The following is a 15,963-nucleotide window of genomic DNA, read 5'->3' on the forward strand; positions in this document are numbered from 1 at the left end:
TGTGGGCACTGGAAGAGGAATAGGGGTGCAGGCTGGAAAAGTGGGGTGAAGTTTACTCTGAGTTAAGACTCAAGTTCCCACTCAGAGTTTAAGTGCCTGTACTACTGCAGCTGTTCCTAGAAGTGCTGAGCCTGGAATCACAGAAATGCCCAGAAAAGCAGGAATGAGTAGCTATGACCCTTATAACCCAGAACAATTCAAAGGGCAGATTGTGCACTGAATAGTTCCTGGCCTTCACCAAAGTCTCACCTGCGAAGTGTCCTGCAGTTCCTGAGAGCAACCCTATGTATTTCCCTGGTTTCCCATAAAGTAGGTGTAATTTGTCATGGTTATTTTCAGGCAGCAGGCAGCAAGTTGCTTGAATCAGGCACCACATCCAGCTGAGCAGGCTGTGGGGAAAACCATTCAGCAGACTTCAAGAGAGATGGATCAAATGGCCCAGCTTTAAAATCCTTACCCAGAGCAGGTATGTTGCTGCTGGAACTCACATGTCAAAGCAGAAACATCCTTCCCCAGACCTGGGAGACAGGCAATTCCTCTTTAAATCTGAGCTCTGTGCTGCAGAGCTCTGCATTGTTGCCATGGCAGAAATCTCCCCATAGTAATAACCTCTTTCAGAGAAGGTTAAAAAGAGACAGTGCACATGCTCAGAATTGCTGCACTTATTCTGTTAGCAGTTTGCAGCGGCCATTTCAAAGAAATCATCACAAAGACGCGAGATCAGGTACTGACTTTTCTTTCCTTTGTTAGAGGGGGTGACTTTTCTCCTTCACAGAAGTCGATGCACAGATTGGTCTCTATTCCCATTTGTATAGCAGAGAGAGACCACCCTTGAAGCCTTTCATGGTTATTCTTCACAGACTGCAAATTCCCACAGAATAACTAAGAGGTAGTGTTTAGATACGGACTAAGGTGATTGCTGTACTTGGGGAGCAATTATTTTGCAATGGGGCTCACATATGAAGCTGAACTGACGCTGGGGTGTGTGATGCGTGAGGTACCCAGGAAAAGTTTAACAGCATATCTGCTTTGTTTCATTGAACGTTTCTAGCACTCATAGTCAACTGTGAGGATAACCTCTGCTCCTACTGACCGGGAGGCTTCTGCAGTAGGTACTTTCAAAGGAGGCTTTTATTATACTAATTTACTGTTATTTGGAGATGCTGCATCCTGTTGCAGAGCCTGGTGTCTTTGATTGTACTTGCTTTGATTGCAGATCTGTATTTTTTGGTATGAATGTATAAAATATATCTGTGATTCTATGTGCACCTGTGTATTTCTTGCTTCTGAACTATCCCCTAATCTTATGTTTACATTTAGGTGCGCAGGAAGGGAATATGTATAATGCTGGTCCTTTCCTGGATTAATTGCTTTTTTGCATGTGTTTGTGCAGAATTTGCAGTTTCAGGTTAGCCGTGTCTGAAGCGATGGCTTACATCTATTGAAGAGCAAGCTTGTTCCATTCTGTGTTTGTGGCAAGACAGGGAAAAACCTTTCCTTTCCTGCCTCCCTCTTTGCCATTCCAAATGTGAAATACAAGCTCTTCTGGGGAGTCCTGTACTCTTGCATTCAGCACATGCAGATTTGATGTTCTTATGCTTGGTACGCACTGATTTAAAAATCAAGAAGAGACAGAATGTTTTCCTGCTTTCCTGGGTTTAGCTAAAGAGAATTTTCATGTGGATGTCATTGTATTTCTGCAACTTAACCTTATTTGAGTCGTTCTTTCTTACATTTGAATGTACAGGAAGGGAAGGTAAACTCAGCTGAACTAAGGATCACCCTAGCAGTTTGCCAGGATCCTTGAGGTTTGCGTTGAAATCTGTAATATACAGTTGCAACTTGAGCCACCCCAAGTTTCCTGTGTCCCCTCTTGATCTGAACAGTTCACCTGTTTGATCAAGAAAATAATTAATTTGAAACTTGTGTATTTCTAGAAAATTTTACGGCTGTGTGGAGGGGATGTGTTGCTGGAGCAGACTGTACCTACCTTCAGGGCATGGTTTGGCCTGGCTATGATGTTCAGGAAAAAATGGATGGCTGCAAATAAAGGTCTGAAGCGCAGATCAGGATGGGAAACAGAAGGTCAAAGATGCATTTACCATTATAAATTCTACCTATGAATTTGTGGAGGTTTATCAAAAGACTTTTCCTTCAGCTGCTTTCATAAAGGAGTAAGTTGTTAGAATCAGTGTGGTATGCAGTTAATGATAAGGGTTAGCTTTAGTTATTATACTTGTGAAAACATGGTGCATCAGAATAGCGAGAAGGTGGGTAAAAATCTCAGTTCAAGATTCAGGTCTGTTTCAGCCAGCTCTGTAATCCCTGCAATTTTGATCTTGAAGTCTGACGGTGAATTAGCTGTACAGATTCACGTGCTGGTCTAGAACTGTGTAGTTAGAAAAAGTGTTGGAGCCACAGAGCAGGCAAAGTTGCTGGCATCCTGGCTTGCAAATGAAATAAAAAACTTTAGGAAATTCTTATCTTCTCCTTCATGTCTAGGGACATTCTCTGCCATCTGGGTTTCATGAGCACTGTTGAAAATGTACAGAGAACTTCTGTCCATGCTCTAGATCTTCTGATATATTTTTTTTTCTTTTCAAAGGAAGACTGACAATGCTTTAGCCATATGTAACATTTAAGTTCCTTGTAACAATGCTCTTGTATCTGTAATGTTCCTCACTGACTTGTTTGTGTCTCTTGATAAACAGAGAGGCACCCATTCCCAAGATGCTGGCACCCTGCCTTCTGAGAAGAGTGGTCCTTGCGGTTCCATTAGTTTTTGTGGTTGCACTGCTTCTCTCAGAGCCTATTAGATCTGATCAAGAAGCGGGAACAGCCATACCAGCTGAAAGTACGTACCACCCCACAGTCCTGTCATACAGCTTTTACTGTAGTTTTAATATTGCAGGACTTCATATTGCTGATGCTTGTCCAAATAATTCAAACTATTTTGGACATGTTTTGCTTATGTTGTTTCAAAACCACGACTTGATAACATACCAGGGCTGTTTTTCTCCTGCATTCAAGGCTCTCTGCTCTCTTACCCTTATCTCCTACCTGGTGCTATCTTGCTTGTACCTGAAGTCTGCCACTGTTCTGTACCTTTCCTTTTGTACAGTTTTTTCATTGTGCCCATTCTGTGCAGAAATCACCCTGTATGCTTTTCAGAGATGCTCCTGAGACTCACTTTTTCACCTGACATTGACCGTTTATTGCGTCTTTCATTCTTGGTAATGTGTAACATATTAAAGTCAGTAGTTTTATTAAAAAAAAATCACAATGAAATTGCCAAGAAAGCACACTTTGCTAATGCTTAGCCCTGCAGTCTTCAACCACCTAATTCTCCTTTGCTGATTTGTGTTGAGTTTAATTTATAATACATCGTGAAATTAATGGCAGGTCCATGCATCCAGTTGACATGGAAAATGCTGTCCTCTTCTTATGTCTGGTGCATATGTAATAACTCTAAGGATGGATGGTGGTACCACAATGACAGAGGAGGTTTTTAATACTGCTCAATGTTTATTTTTTACCTCTGAACCAGTTAAAGAATTCTCCTGCAGGCAGGATTCCTGCTGATTAGCATGCAGATCATAAGCTGGAAGCTTATACTCCAGCTTATCAGAAGCATGTAATAATCAGTCAAATATCAAGTGTTTGCAAAATAGGCTGACAGACACTGCAGGATTTTCCAACTTCACTCTACGTTCCATCCTTTCTTCCTTATCAGAATTCAAAGCACAAATGAAACCTGCTCTTAGAATTCCTCACTTGTGCAATATTTCCTATGAAGTTGTCAGAGAGGCACAGGCACTGAGAAGCAAATAAGAGCATGTGTAAAGCCTGATGATACAAACACATTTCATCATGTCTGTATTTGTTGTTTCAGTACTGCTACCTGCTAGGGCACAGCTTTGTCTTACATGATGATGAAGGCAAAGCAAGCTTTGTGAACTTCAGTCTGGATATCTAGATAGGGGAATACTATCATAAACACTGTTGTTAGTCCAGAATGCAGAAGTTCTGCTTATCAGCAATGTTTACTAATGACAGGATATTGTGTTTGTCTGCTGCTTGCCTCACTAGCTTTGGACAAAGCTGCATCATGTTCTAAGTTAGAGTTCAAGTGATCTTTGATAATGTAGTCAATTTTATTCAATTAGCTTTCTATTTAGAGCTCACATTTGTGAGATTATCAGAAAAGATTTTCTAGGGAGCAGGTTCATGGTTTCAGAGGTATTTTCTGAAAAATCTGAAGATGAGGTTGAAAATGTGCCCAGGGTTGGTGGAGCAGAATGAAAGACTCATGTTATGGGTTTAGTGTTTCCACACTATGAACTGTGACAGGAGAAGAGAAATAGTGAAGAGGGGGAAGGGAAGAAATACAGAAGGAGGAGAAAAGATTTGATGCGAACTTTTGCAGTAATTCTTTACTCATTGAGACACTTGGTGGACCATCATAATGGACCAATCACAATAACCTGGATTGTTCAAGACTTCATACGTCGGTACTCACCCTGTCAACTCCTTCCTGTAGCTTAAAATCACTGTTTATTCCTTCTACTTAATGCTTCATGCCATATAGTCACATTTCTTTACTAAATGCTCTCCTAGGCCGTCCCTGTGTTGATTGCCATGCATTTGAGTTCATGCAGAGGGCTCTGCAGGATTTAAAGAAGACAGCGTATAATCTAGACACACGGGTAAGGAAACATTCAATTTATTGAATGATTTAGGTTTTTTTTACATAGAATAAAATGCTGTAGATAGAAGTGGATAAGGTGGGTGGAATTTGCGCAAGACAGTCAACTGTACTGTCCTGTTTTCTGAGGTGGTGCTGGGTAACTACGTTTCACCCTCTAGGCATTAATCTGTGGAATTCTTCCGACTTGGGGTATCAGGGACTCTCAGAAGCTTAGGAAAGAGTTGAATAGACAGTCCTCAGCCCTCTCTCTCTTGCCCAGATTAGAAGCATTAACACTCTATTTTCTTTCCAAATGCTGAGGAACGCCTTTTTTTTTATTTTAGGATAAGTAAGGTGAGGGCATAATTTGTAATTATTACCAAAAAAGAGAGAGACAGCTTAAACAAAAAGCTTACTAAAATAAAATACACCCCTGCACACGCTTTTACTGCTGGGGAGAGGCTAAAGGAGAAAACGTCATCTCATAGACAGCTTTTCACATTGCTCTGATTCCATAATGATGAAAAATGCTACCAAGCAGAACAGCAGAGGGAATGGAACTTGTCTGGCTTGCAGTCAATATGGAGAATTTGCCAAGGTTGTTATTTTCCTTCTGTGAGGGAAGTTGAATCTATCTCTTGCTCCTCAACCTGCAATCTGTGACGAGCTGTATCCCAGCTGCTGTCAGATCATGGTGTCTCAGGAGGACAGCTTTTCCCCTACCTCTTGTGTGCCCTTTAGCTGAAGTGCTGTAGCTGCAAACTTGTGCAGATTTTTCAACAGAAGGCACTCAAACTTTTTTGCTACTTTAGTCTATGGTAAAGGTCATTCACAGTTCAAAGCCTGCAAACTCGCATCTTTGAACAATGGTTTCAGGTAACTCTGAGCAGGATCCATAATGTTTAGGTGAAAATGCAGGTGCAGGAATGAAGATGCCTTGAACTGCGACAAACTACAAAAACCAATCAAACATTCCAGCAGAACCAGATTGGTATGTAGCACATTTACAGTTAAACAAAATCTGTTCAATAATTACAGGTCAAATGTATTTTGGGCTCCTTCATGAATAAATCTTGTTAATGAATACATCTGCTGAGCACCAAGTACAACCCAAACAAGATGTTCAGATTGTGCTGTAAAGTGTTGTAGTGTACCTTCTCTTTCTTTTACTTTTTTCCTTCCTTTGAACTTTTCACCAGAATTTCTAAATCTTGTTTCAAGAATGTCTCAGCTGCTAGACAGGTTTCTCTAGTTGTTTGGCTATGGCATGACTTTTATGACACCTTCAGCTTGCAGAGCAAGAGAGAAGCTTTATAAAATACAGATATCTGAAGCAGGAAAGATAGCAACTGTATTGTAATACTATTGTAAAAAATAAAAAGCAGCCAAAGAGGGGAAATGAAGATACAGAAAAGGTTCAGTTGAGAGGAATGTCCTATTATTGACTTGTCATCCAACATGTGGACCAATTGTGGTCCAACTGACCACAGTTGTAGCTTTGGCAACAAGCCTGAATATGTGGGTCCACGATGCATAACAGAATAGATATAGTCTCACAAAACCAAATGTATCACTTCCTTATCAATTTAAAATCTAAATAATATAATCCATATTGAGGTCCTTCAGTGCCTCTGGACTAGGACAGGTGCACTGCAGTCATTAAGCTAGGAATTCCTCCTGCATCTTCAAAAAAGGCATGGAAATATTTAGTAGTTGAAGACCTCTTGAAACTGCCTTCCACAGTGTTTGAATTCTCCTTTTTATTATTCAGCTGTGGCCCAATTTGATGCAAACAGGGACTCTTAAGAAAATTGCTTTCAGCCACACATATATTTTAGATTTGACTGTTTTAGTCTGTTTTGCTGCTTAGTTGAGCAAATGTTTCTGTCCCCAAAAATACAATTCCCTTTGTTAATATTCCCACTGGAGACACTAATTTCCTTGAAAAACTCTTCTGTTTTCAGGCAAGATTTTTAAATGATGACTAAGCAGCTCCTAACTGTGTTGGAGGGGGAGGGATTCCCAAAAGCTTAGAGAGCTTCCCATTTAATTCCTTCTGCAAATCTCACCCCTGCAGCTCTGTACAAGGGAAACTTGTTTTATTGTACACCTCAGAGTATTCATACTTAATTTGGCCCTGTGTTGATCTGCATGATGTTTCATAAAGCGAGCTGACTCTGGAATAGAATAATACAATCATAGAATCTTAGAATCATAGAATCATAGAATAGTTTGGGTTGGAAGGGACCTTAAAGATCATCGAGTTCCAACCTCCCTGCCATGGGCAGGGACACCTCCCACTATATATAATAGGTTGTGTAACTGTTTAAGGGGGCCATAGGCTATATCCCCTTCCTTTTACGAGACTAGACATGCTTGTAACCTACACTGCTGTGATGATGAATCACTGATTGACAGGTTGGCTGCGTTTTACTCATGCAGTAGGAGAAGGATCATAGACCATTTTCGAGAGGTTGGCTTCTACTTATGCCATACCAGATCCATTTGTCCTCCTGCATGCTGTTTTCCACCCCTTTGTTGCTACTGGCCCCTCTGAGCTGGCTGCAGGTTGGATTAGTTGTTCTAACAGCAGTAGCTAGCTCTGGGCAATCTTTTCTGGGGATACCTGGGATTCACCACGCACACAAAGTGATGTATGTGGCAGGTGCAGCTCTGATCATGAACTAGGAGGGAGCAGCTACCATCAAAACCATTCATCCAGCTCACTATGGCATCTAAAAGCTGCTCAAGACAGAGACCAGCAGGGAGCAGGCCATAAAACAAATCCCGTAAAATAAATCCAGTCCAGGGACTATACAGTTCACTGTAAATTCGCACTGTAGGCACATATTTGCAAAATTCCAACCCATTTTTCAGAGTCTAATAGTGGACATTGCATTCCAATTTCAAAAAGCTCAGAAACTACATTTTTAGCTGGAACTTATCAGCTTTTTTCTAAATCCAGAATCAGAACATTGCCCTGGTTTTTGTGTGGGTTTTTGTTCCTTTTTTTTTTTTTTTTTAATTAAAAAACTCCACGTGCTTTAACCTACCAGGGGATAATAACAAATCTCTGTGCAAATGGTTTTGTGATTGTGCTCACAAAACAGTCAGCAAAGCTGATTTAGTGCCATTCATTTTATTCTTTATTCCTTTCTAAACTGTCTATGGTTATTTGGAATGTTCAAAGCAAAGTAAGTTAGATGTGCCCATCAAAGTGAAAAAAAAAAAAAGGCTTGAAAATGTTGTGAAAGTTATCTGAGATGGTAAGCAGCCTTGGGGCTCAGCTCCAAAGCTATTGGCATGCTGTCAACTCTCCTTATTCAAACCATTGCAAATGAGATCAAGGAGATGGTTAGAAGTTTAGTTCAGTTTAGTTTAGGTGTCTTTGAGGTGATTAGCAAGATCTGATCACATCTTTTCAGTCTTGCAGTGTGGCTGAAATGATCGAAAGTGTTACCTGATTTAATATGTACCATAGGCTGTGTCTCATGATTTATCATCTGAGGAAAGACCCTGACCAATAGATGGCTTTTCCTGTACTAACAGAGCAGGGGGTAAGCAGGATGCCTCAGCCCGTGTCTACTCTAAGTGCTCTTAGCTGATGTGGGTCACTGAATAACACAGGCTTTAAAAAACAGCCTTTAGTCATGCGACAGTTCCATCTCACAGAATAATCATAAGATGGGCAGATTAAGAATGAATTTCACTGACATTCTGAGCTGGTAGTCTTCATAACGCCCTTTCATGGTGTAGATGGTAACACCAAATCTGGTGAGTAGACTTTCCATGGGTAGTGTGTCCCAGACAACAAGGTAGTAGTCCTCTCTTGGATCAGACTGATTCCCAGATACAACTTCAGCTCTTGAGAGAAAACTGAGATGGAGATATGATGTTGATGTCAAGCAGCTCTGCTCCATCACGTGTCTCCTGAATCCATGCTCTAAACAGCCAGGAAAAACAAAGTATGCGTGTGCTAGAGAGGAAGGATTACCATATTTTCCTTTTGCAGCTCTCCTGTCCCTTCCCCAGTTCTCAGGGTTCTTGCACAGTAGGCTGAGATCATGCCGGCCTTTTTGATAATACTCAGCTCTAGTTCTGGGAAATTTCTAATCCACCCTCACTGCTCTAGGAAATCTCTGTGGGCAGCAATGATCTCCTGATGGTGATGAACCCCAGTTCAAGTAGGGAATCTCTGCTCTCACTGGTTTGGGACCCATTTGCTTGACGAAGCCAGCAATCCTACCATATGTTTGAACTGTGATGGCTGTATGCCAGCTCTACACTTATTGACAATTTTAGGACTCAACAGAATATTAACAATAACACCAGTGGAGCAAGAGAAGTTAAAATAGAGGTAAATTATACCTTACTTTCCCTGTATGAATTTAATGGTGAACCTTGGCTTTAATATTCTAAATTTAGTTCTTTGAGTCTGTTCTTTAGTAAAAAGAGAATTTCTGATAGGTTGGGAGGGGGTTAGCTTTTCATGAACTTGAGAGCTGATGCTTCAGTTTGTGCAGCTGAAGTAAGATCATAAGAAAGATCACAAAAATAAGAACACTTAGACATATGTTGAATGTACTAATGTGAAAAACATAAATGTGTGCTGGACTGAATTTCTTCATGTCAGAGAAAGTATTTCTGTGCTGGTATGCCAATTAATCATGCAAAAGCTAAATTATTTTGCAGAGCAGTGATGGCTGCTCAAGCCTCATCTCATACAACCAATGCCAAATCTTAGAACAAAAGTAAAATTGACTTTTCTTTGGGAGCTAATTAGTTTTACATTGCTGACACTAGTTTTTCAATGTTACTTTTGTTCTCCCCTCTTATAGACAGAAACTCTGCTTCTTCAGGTGGAAAAGAGAAATCTGTGTGACTGTGTAGCTGCAAATCTGCTGAACTGAATCCTGGAGGCCCACTAAGGAGTATCGTCTGTTCGGCGGTTATTTAAATGCAGCTGTATGAAATACAGCTTTATGGAGTTCATGTTGCAAGCATGTATGCCCCAATGTACTGAGGAAACGTGGGGATTGTGTCTTATGTCCTTGTCTGGTTTTTTTTCTTTAAACATCCACCGGGTTGCCCATGCGGACTCAATTCTGTAAATCTGTTACTTGGTATTGGAGCAGGGGGAAAATTTACCTGCTTTGATTTTTAAATCAGAGTTGGCCAAGTGTAACCCACAAGACAAATACGGGCAGCAGTGGTCTAGAGACACTTGCAGCTGTTTTTTGTCTCTAATGTGAACATAACTCTGTGGCAACTTACCCAGTTATAGAGACAGGGAATTGTGATTTCTGTAGGCATTGCCTGTGTATTAAAGATGATGGAAATCCTTGCTGTTTGTTGTCTGCACTGTGACCACATTCAGGCATGTTGTAGTTTTGTCAGCTGTGATGAGGTATGTGTCCTGAGGAGGTATCTGTGTGCTGTACTTGGATGAAATCACTTCATATCTTAGTACTGAGTTTTCTGGTATCTGGCACAAGAGTATTGTCTTCTTTATTTGAAGCCTTTAGTTTCTTGCCCGACCCACTCTATCTCTAAATAGCTTTATCTTAGCAGGTCAAATGGATAGAGTAGAAAAAGGAGACTAAGGGTGTGACTAGGCAGCCTTGCTAGTTCCAGCTGTACCAAATGCTACCACCAGCAACTGCTCAGCATCACAGGAGGAGAGCTCTGGGCAGTGCCAAGAAGTTTCTTCATGAGAGTGTTCCTTATCTTACTTCAGGTGAAACACAGTGGTTGGGTCACTCATATTTGATCCATTCTGTCATAGGTTGAACTATGAATGTTTTGGTCTTTCCCTGTAGTTGTCTTTGAAAGCTGCTGTTTTTATTTCAGGCATGTAAACATACTTGTGTACCTGAAAGATGAGATAATTTTTATCCTCACATCAATCACTTTATTCAAAGATACTGTGTCCATTCACAAGTCTGAATTAGGCTGAGAAGTTTGACTAGATGCTCTGAGCTTGTTTGGTGTGATTTACAGCCATCACAAACCACTCCAACAATGAGGTTGTGGGGTGCTAACTTGGCTTGGGAAGTGGATGGAAGATGGACATTTGAAGACCAAAACCTCCTCAGCTGAATTTGGAAGATGCCTGCCTGCAGCCTTACTTCTCTAATTAAATCAGTGGGACTTTGCAGGAAGTGGATGAGAAGGGACACAACTCTGCCAATGCAGCTGTAGGTACGGTAACAAACGGCTGGGGGAGTAGGGGAAGATGACAGAGCCTCAGTGGCTTGTCAAACCTGTCCACAGCTAAAAAGATCCAACTGGCAGCACTGCAGGAGCGATGTGTGGCACTTCAGTTTACCATGGAGTGAGTGAACATGGTGATGAGCAGCACTGGCATCTCTTTCCCTGTCCATGGAAATTGTAGGGAAATAGCCTCTTTTTACCAGGGAAGCCAACATTCCCATTGCAGAACTTGGAGGAAGTCCCAGAACAGTTCAGGTGGTGAAAACTCTGCTCCTAAATCTGTGGAATCTGTGGAATTTCCACCAGGATGCTGTAGTCTCACCAGCTTGTTATAGACGTGGACAGGAACCCAACCATGGTCAGCCACTGTTTTTGCCAGGTGTGAGTAATAAGATGTTCTGGCGCAACTGGAAGCATTTGCAGTTCTTGATAATTTTTTCCCTCTGTGTCTTCACAGACACCGGCTTGAACAAATAAAATCTGACCTTGTGGAAATATTTTCCTCTAGTTGTTCCACTACACTTCTGCCTTCTGATTCACATTACCATACCTGGGGTGGTGAAATGCAGGACATAATGGCTGTTGCCTCAAGAGGAAGCACTCAGGAGGGGAACAGATGGGGAGAGGGAAATAGCTTTCTCATTCTCTTCCTCAGAATCTGAAAAATTAAATATTCCTATCAGTTTGCAGAAGATTCGTTAGAACCAGGAACTCTCTTGTGGAAATTGCTGTGTGCTCCTTTAAAGCCCACTTTTCCTATTTTCTTTTGGTTGTTCTGTATTACCTCTTGTTCAAAACAACCAAAATGGCAGAAGAACAGAAGACAGCTAATATGCCACCAGTTCTAAAAAAAGATTGGCAGGGAGGTCTGGGAATCACACCCAGCAACCAGAATATCAGTTATGGACAGGTGAACAGACACTTTTGAAGGATTTGAATATGTAAACACAGCTTTAGTATGACACAGTGACAAGAGTCAGGACCATTTTTTATAGAGCAAAAGAATACAGCAGAACCATATAAACTGACAAAAGTAGCCAGGATAATCTGAAGTAATGTACAGATTAGTGGTCTTCAGTCCAGACAAGAGATGGCTGAAGAAGGAGATGACAAATGTTTATAAAACCATGACTGACAAAAGAGTGACTGTTGTCTCTTCCCAAAAAAGAAGTGGGATGCACTGAATCAAATCAGCTGGAGGTCAGAGCAAGCAGAAGGATGGTGCTCTTATCTACTGCGCGTTTCAGTTGAGGAGGTCCTTACTGCAGGACGTTGCTGATGCCAAAATTTTACATGGGTTTAAAAAGCAGTTGTTCAGACTCACGCCTGAAAATCCTGTTGTAAACCGTTAAATATAGAAACACCAACTTCGATTCTGGAGGTCCCTGAACCACAAGTTGTTGCAGGTTAACAGTGTTGTAGGAAGACATTGTAGTTGACATGGTTTTATGTTTTTCCCTACACATTTCTTATTTGTCAGTGCCAAGGATGAGACGCTGGCTTCAGAAGAACCTTTAGTATGATCTGATGCAGTTCTTATGTACAGAGAGGAGCCTTTTCCCAAATTCAGAAAGCAAACCTCCCTGTGCTCCAGAAAGCCACTCCTTATTATCCCTTAGAAACAAATAGTCTTAGAAAGTCTTGAAGATCTGGGTTTCCCTGTCGCCCGAGAACAGGAGACCATTAAGTAGACCAGTGGCCCTACTTCTGCAGCCCAGTGCATTGCAGAGACCGCTCCAAAGGCTCCTTTTAGAAGGCTCCTTTTGGAAAGGAAAGAAATAGTACTGCAAAATGTATGCCTATTGCCAGGAAGGAGCTGTATAATTACTGAGATATTAGGATCTTCTACACAACGTTCAACCCCAGTCTGTCTAACTTTTACTCCTGGCCCTATGGCCTTTCCTTCGACTCTGTCTTGGATTTTTGCTCAAGCTCCTGTCCTGTCTGCCCTTGATGTTGACCATTGGATATGCAAATCTCTCCTGGGCCATAAAGAAATCTTGCAGTGTTTCACTCATGAATAGTAAAAAATTGTGCATGTGAAAAATGTCTGAAAGCAGCTGTATGTTGTTGTGGTCATGCTACTGAGGTGGGAAATCTCTTCCAGATTTATGGTCCTATGTCTTTGATGGCTATGGCACTATTATGCCTCTTGTCCCTCTTTATCTACACTTAACAGTATTCTTTTTGCCCTCTGAAAGCTTGACATTTTTAACATGAAAAATGGAAAGCATTAATGCAAACAGGTTTTCTCTTCCCATCATACATTACTGCCGCTGTACCTCCTACAAGAAGTGCATTTTTTCTCCTCAAAATCCAAAGTTCACTTTTAAATCCAAACTGATGTTTCATATGTATTTAATAGGGCCATCAGAACATGCATGCATCCTTCTCACTGTACGCCTTGCTCTGTTTTATTGCCTGTACTACATTGTGTGATTGTCTCTTGCTTTGTGACTGGTCTGAGAGCTGTAGGGGGCAAAGAAGTTGTCACGTCAATAGCACTGGTGAGGTGGCCATCACACCTCCAGGTGTTGTGAACTGATTAAATAAAAATTACAATATAAATTATGCTGGCCTGTTGCTCTAGTTTCAAGCATAGTACTTGTTTTTATGATTGGATTGCAGTTTAATCTCCGTGTAGCTATTCCTTAACCTTCTAACTCCAGCTGGCTCTTCCACCTGTAACTTTATAGAGATGGGGAGTGGGAGAGATGCTATTTTCAAGACGTCTAAGTTCCTGAATTTTAAAAGGTGGTTTAAAACATTAGAAAAACAGTTCCAGGCATGGATGCCCATGAGAAATGAAATGCAAATACCTGCTTATATTCTGTTACTTACATTGGCCTGCCTACACTTCTCTTTCCTGATAGTCAAGGCTGTAATTTAATTAATTTCTGTTCTGAGCCATGTATTTACTGAAAACCTGCTAACGTGAGCATGTCTTCATCAGCCTTGAGCACCTTTTGCTGTTTAAATCAAAGTGATACTGTACTTTTCTGGTCATTTAAGTGACAAAACCTGTAGCTCTTTCTCCTTGTCAGTAGAGTCTGAAAATTGAACAGGACTGGCAACTCTCTCATTATTCTTTATAGAGTCTCGCTCTTCTTTGAGAGTCCAAATCAACTGTAAAGACTACTGACTGGTGCTGCAAAATCGACCACTCCACAGCATAAACAGGACACAGGTGTCAAGGGAAACCAATGTTCAAATTCTTGTTTTGGCGTGGCGGCATCTGAATATTCTGACTGTGTGCATTAATAGTGGCATGTAATACTTAATGTTGATGCTCAGGAAAACAGAATGGCAGCCTCAGCCATATAATTGTTAGATGTTTTCTAAGCACTGATGATATTGTCTGGCGGTTTTTTTTTTTTTTTTTTTTTTTTGTTGGGTTTTTTTTTTTTTTTTTTTAAGGTTAGAACTTTATTTCTACCCTATTGCTTGGTTTTATTCTGGAACTCCATAAAATATTTGGCTATGCAAAAGCCAGCAGGTATCACTTGCACAGAAAATAAGAAATTGCATCACTGGGAATGGGTATATACAGCACATTTTTTTTTCTCTGTGAAGTGTTGTTGCATTGCAGCAGTTAGGGTCTTGTGTCATTTGATAGAGAAAATGGAGACAAAGCACAGCTTTTATTTAGCTTTAAGTGAAAAGCTCATTTATTGCATGACATTTTGGTATACATAAGATATGTACCTAAGAGGCTTTTCTAAAAAACATTAAGTGTCGGAGCTTTTCTATATAACAGAATTGTGGTTAGTTGAAATATTTACTAACATAAAGTACATTTTAATGTCAATTCTGGACTAACTTTTTAGCAAACTAATGTTCATTTAGGCAAACAATATTGATTATATTGACAATATTCACACTATCTGTCATTTTCTGTGACTTCTGCTCTGACCCTGGTGAAACTTAGTATTTTCCTTTGCATAAATCCTAACTTTTAAAGTTCCCAGTGATACCAGGTTTAGTGAGGTTATATCACAATAAATATCCCATATTTTACCTATGGAAGGTTAAACCATGTCCTAGAAGTCAATAGCTTTTCTAAAATACAATGAGATCTCTGCATCTCCCCTTTCTGTATGCACATACAGGCTGTGCAGAGCAGAACTGACTGTGCCTTTTGTTATTCTGATTTTGGTAGCCAGAGAAGAACATGCCCAAATACCAGCACTTAAAAAAAATAACTGACAGGTTCTTCTGGAACATCAACTGCTCTCAGAAAACATGAATTTGGAAGGGGGTTTTACACACAATTCTCTAGCAAGTAAAAAATGACATGCTTATATCTTTCTAGACAGGAAGAAGACTGGCAGTAGCAAGGCAAATAGCTCGGCTTCACTCTCGGTGCATTCTGACTGCGAGAACACAAACAGTATACAACCCTTGCGATGCTGTAAATGTACCCTGTGTCTGGCACAACAATCAGTTGCTGGGTTTCCAGCAGTCCAATGCAAAGCTCAAATATAAACCAGGATAACTGGTATTTTAACAGTGGCTTTTACTTTTTCTTGCAACCAAAAGCCTGAACTGACCTTCATTTCACAACAGCTTGACAGCAGACCCTCCTACGTAGCAGAAAGCATTCTGGCCTTAGAAGGTTTTTAAAGATGCTTGTCACAGTTGGCTTCAGTTGATTTTTTTGGAGAACTGATCAAGCCTGGATGGTTTTCCACATCTTACACGGTGGTGAAAGAGGCCTCTTGGAGTTGCTTGGTGCCCCTATTAAAGGATCTTGGTCCTAAGTTTCTATCACACTGCCTGTTTGCAGCCACATCCCTGTTTTGCAGTGTCACGTGGACTTTGGGCAGCTGCAGTGTCTTGAATCTTCATAGTCTGACCAAAGTTCAGCTCGTGCTTGGATTCTTGGAGAGTTTTCCAGGAAGCTCTAAGATGAGGAACTTGCCAAACAATGATGCCAAAAGTGAATTGGTCATTTCATGCAGGAGACAATTTTTTCCTCACCAGACCTCTGACTTAATGTTTAAAGAAGATACTGAGCCATCAAGCAAAGGTGAATCATTACCTCATGTCTTGAGGGACAAGAT

At 40.8% G+C, this 15,963-nt stretch overlaps 1 protein-coding gene across 1 annotated transcript; it reads left to right on the forward strand.

Moving 5' to 3' along the window:
* The first annotated feature begins 628 nt into the window (after nt 1-628).
* On the forward strand, nt 629-13,471 carry LOC104060246 (neuropeptide-like protein C4orf48 homolog). The gene is made up of 5 exons (XM_054064962.1): nt 629-724; nt 2,259-2,299; nt 2,712-2,854; nt 4,618-4,706; nt 9,526-13,471. Exons 1-5 carry the CDS (start codon nt 644-646, stop codon nt 9,595-9,597), a joined length of 426 nt encoding a protein of 141 aa, XP_053920937.1. The 5' UTR covers nt 629-643; the 3' UTR covers nt 9,598-13,471.
* Nucleotides 13,472-15,963: the final 2,492 nt, after the last annotated feature.

This window comes from Cuculus canorus, chromosome 4, assembly GCF_017976375.1.
Source record: "Cuculus canorus isolate bCucCan1 chromosome 4, bCucCan1.pri, whole genome shotgun sequence".
Lineage (NCBI taxonomy): Eukaryota > Metazoa > Chordata > Aves > Cuculiformes > Cuculidae > Cuculus > Cuculus canorus.

Bases quoted from the DNA above. Each gene is read 5' to 3' on its own strand.
- LOC104060246 (XM_054064962.1), top strand. From the start codon at position 644: ATGCTCAGAATTGCTGCACTTATTCTGTTAGCAGTTTGCAGCGGCCAT. The intron at 2,300-2,711 runs GTCTGTTTCAGC...CTTGATAAACAG, and splicing joins AATCTCAGTTCAAGATTCAG to AGAGGCACCCATTCCCAAGA. The intron at 4,707-9,525 runs GTAAGGAAACAT...CCCCTCTTATAG, and splicing joins CGTATAATCTAGACACACGG to ACAGAAACTCTGCTTCTTCA.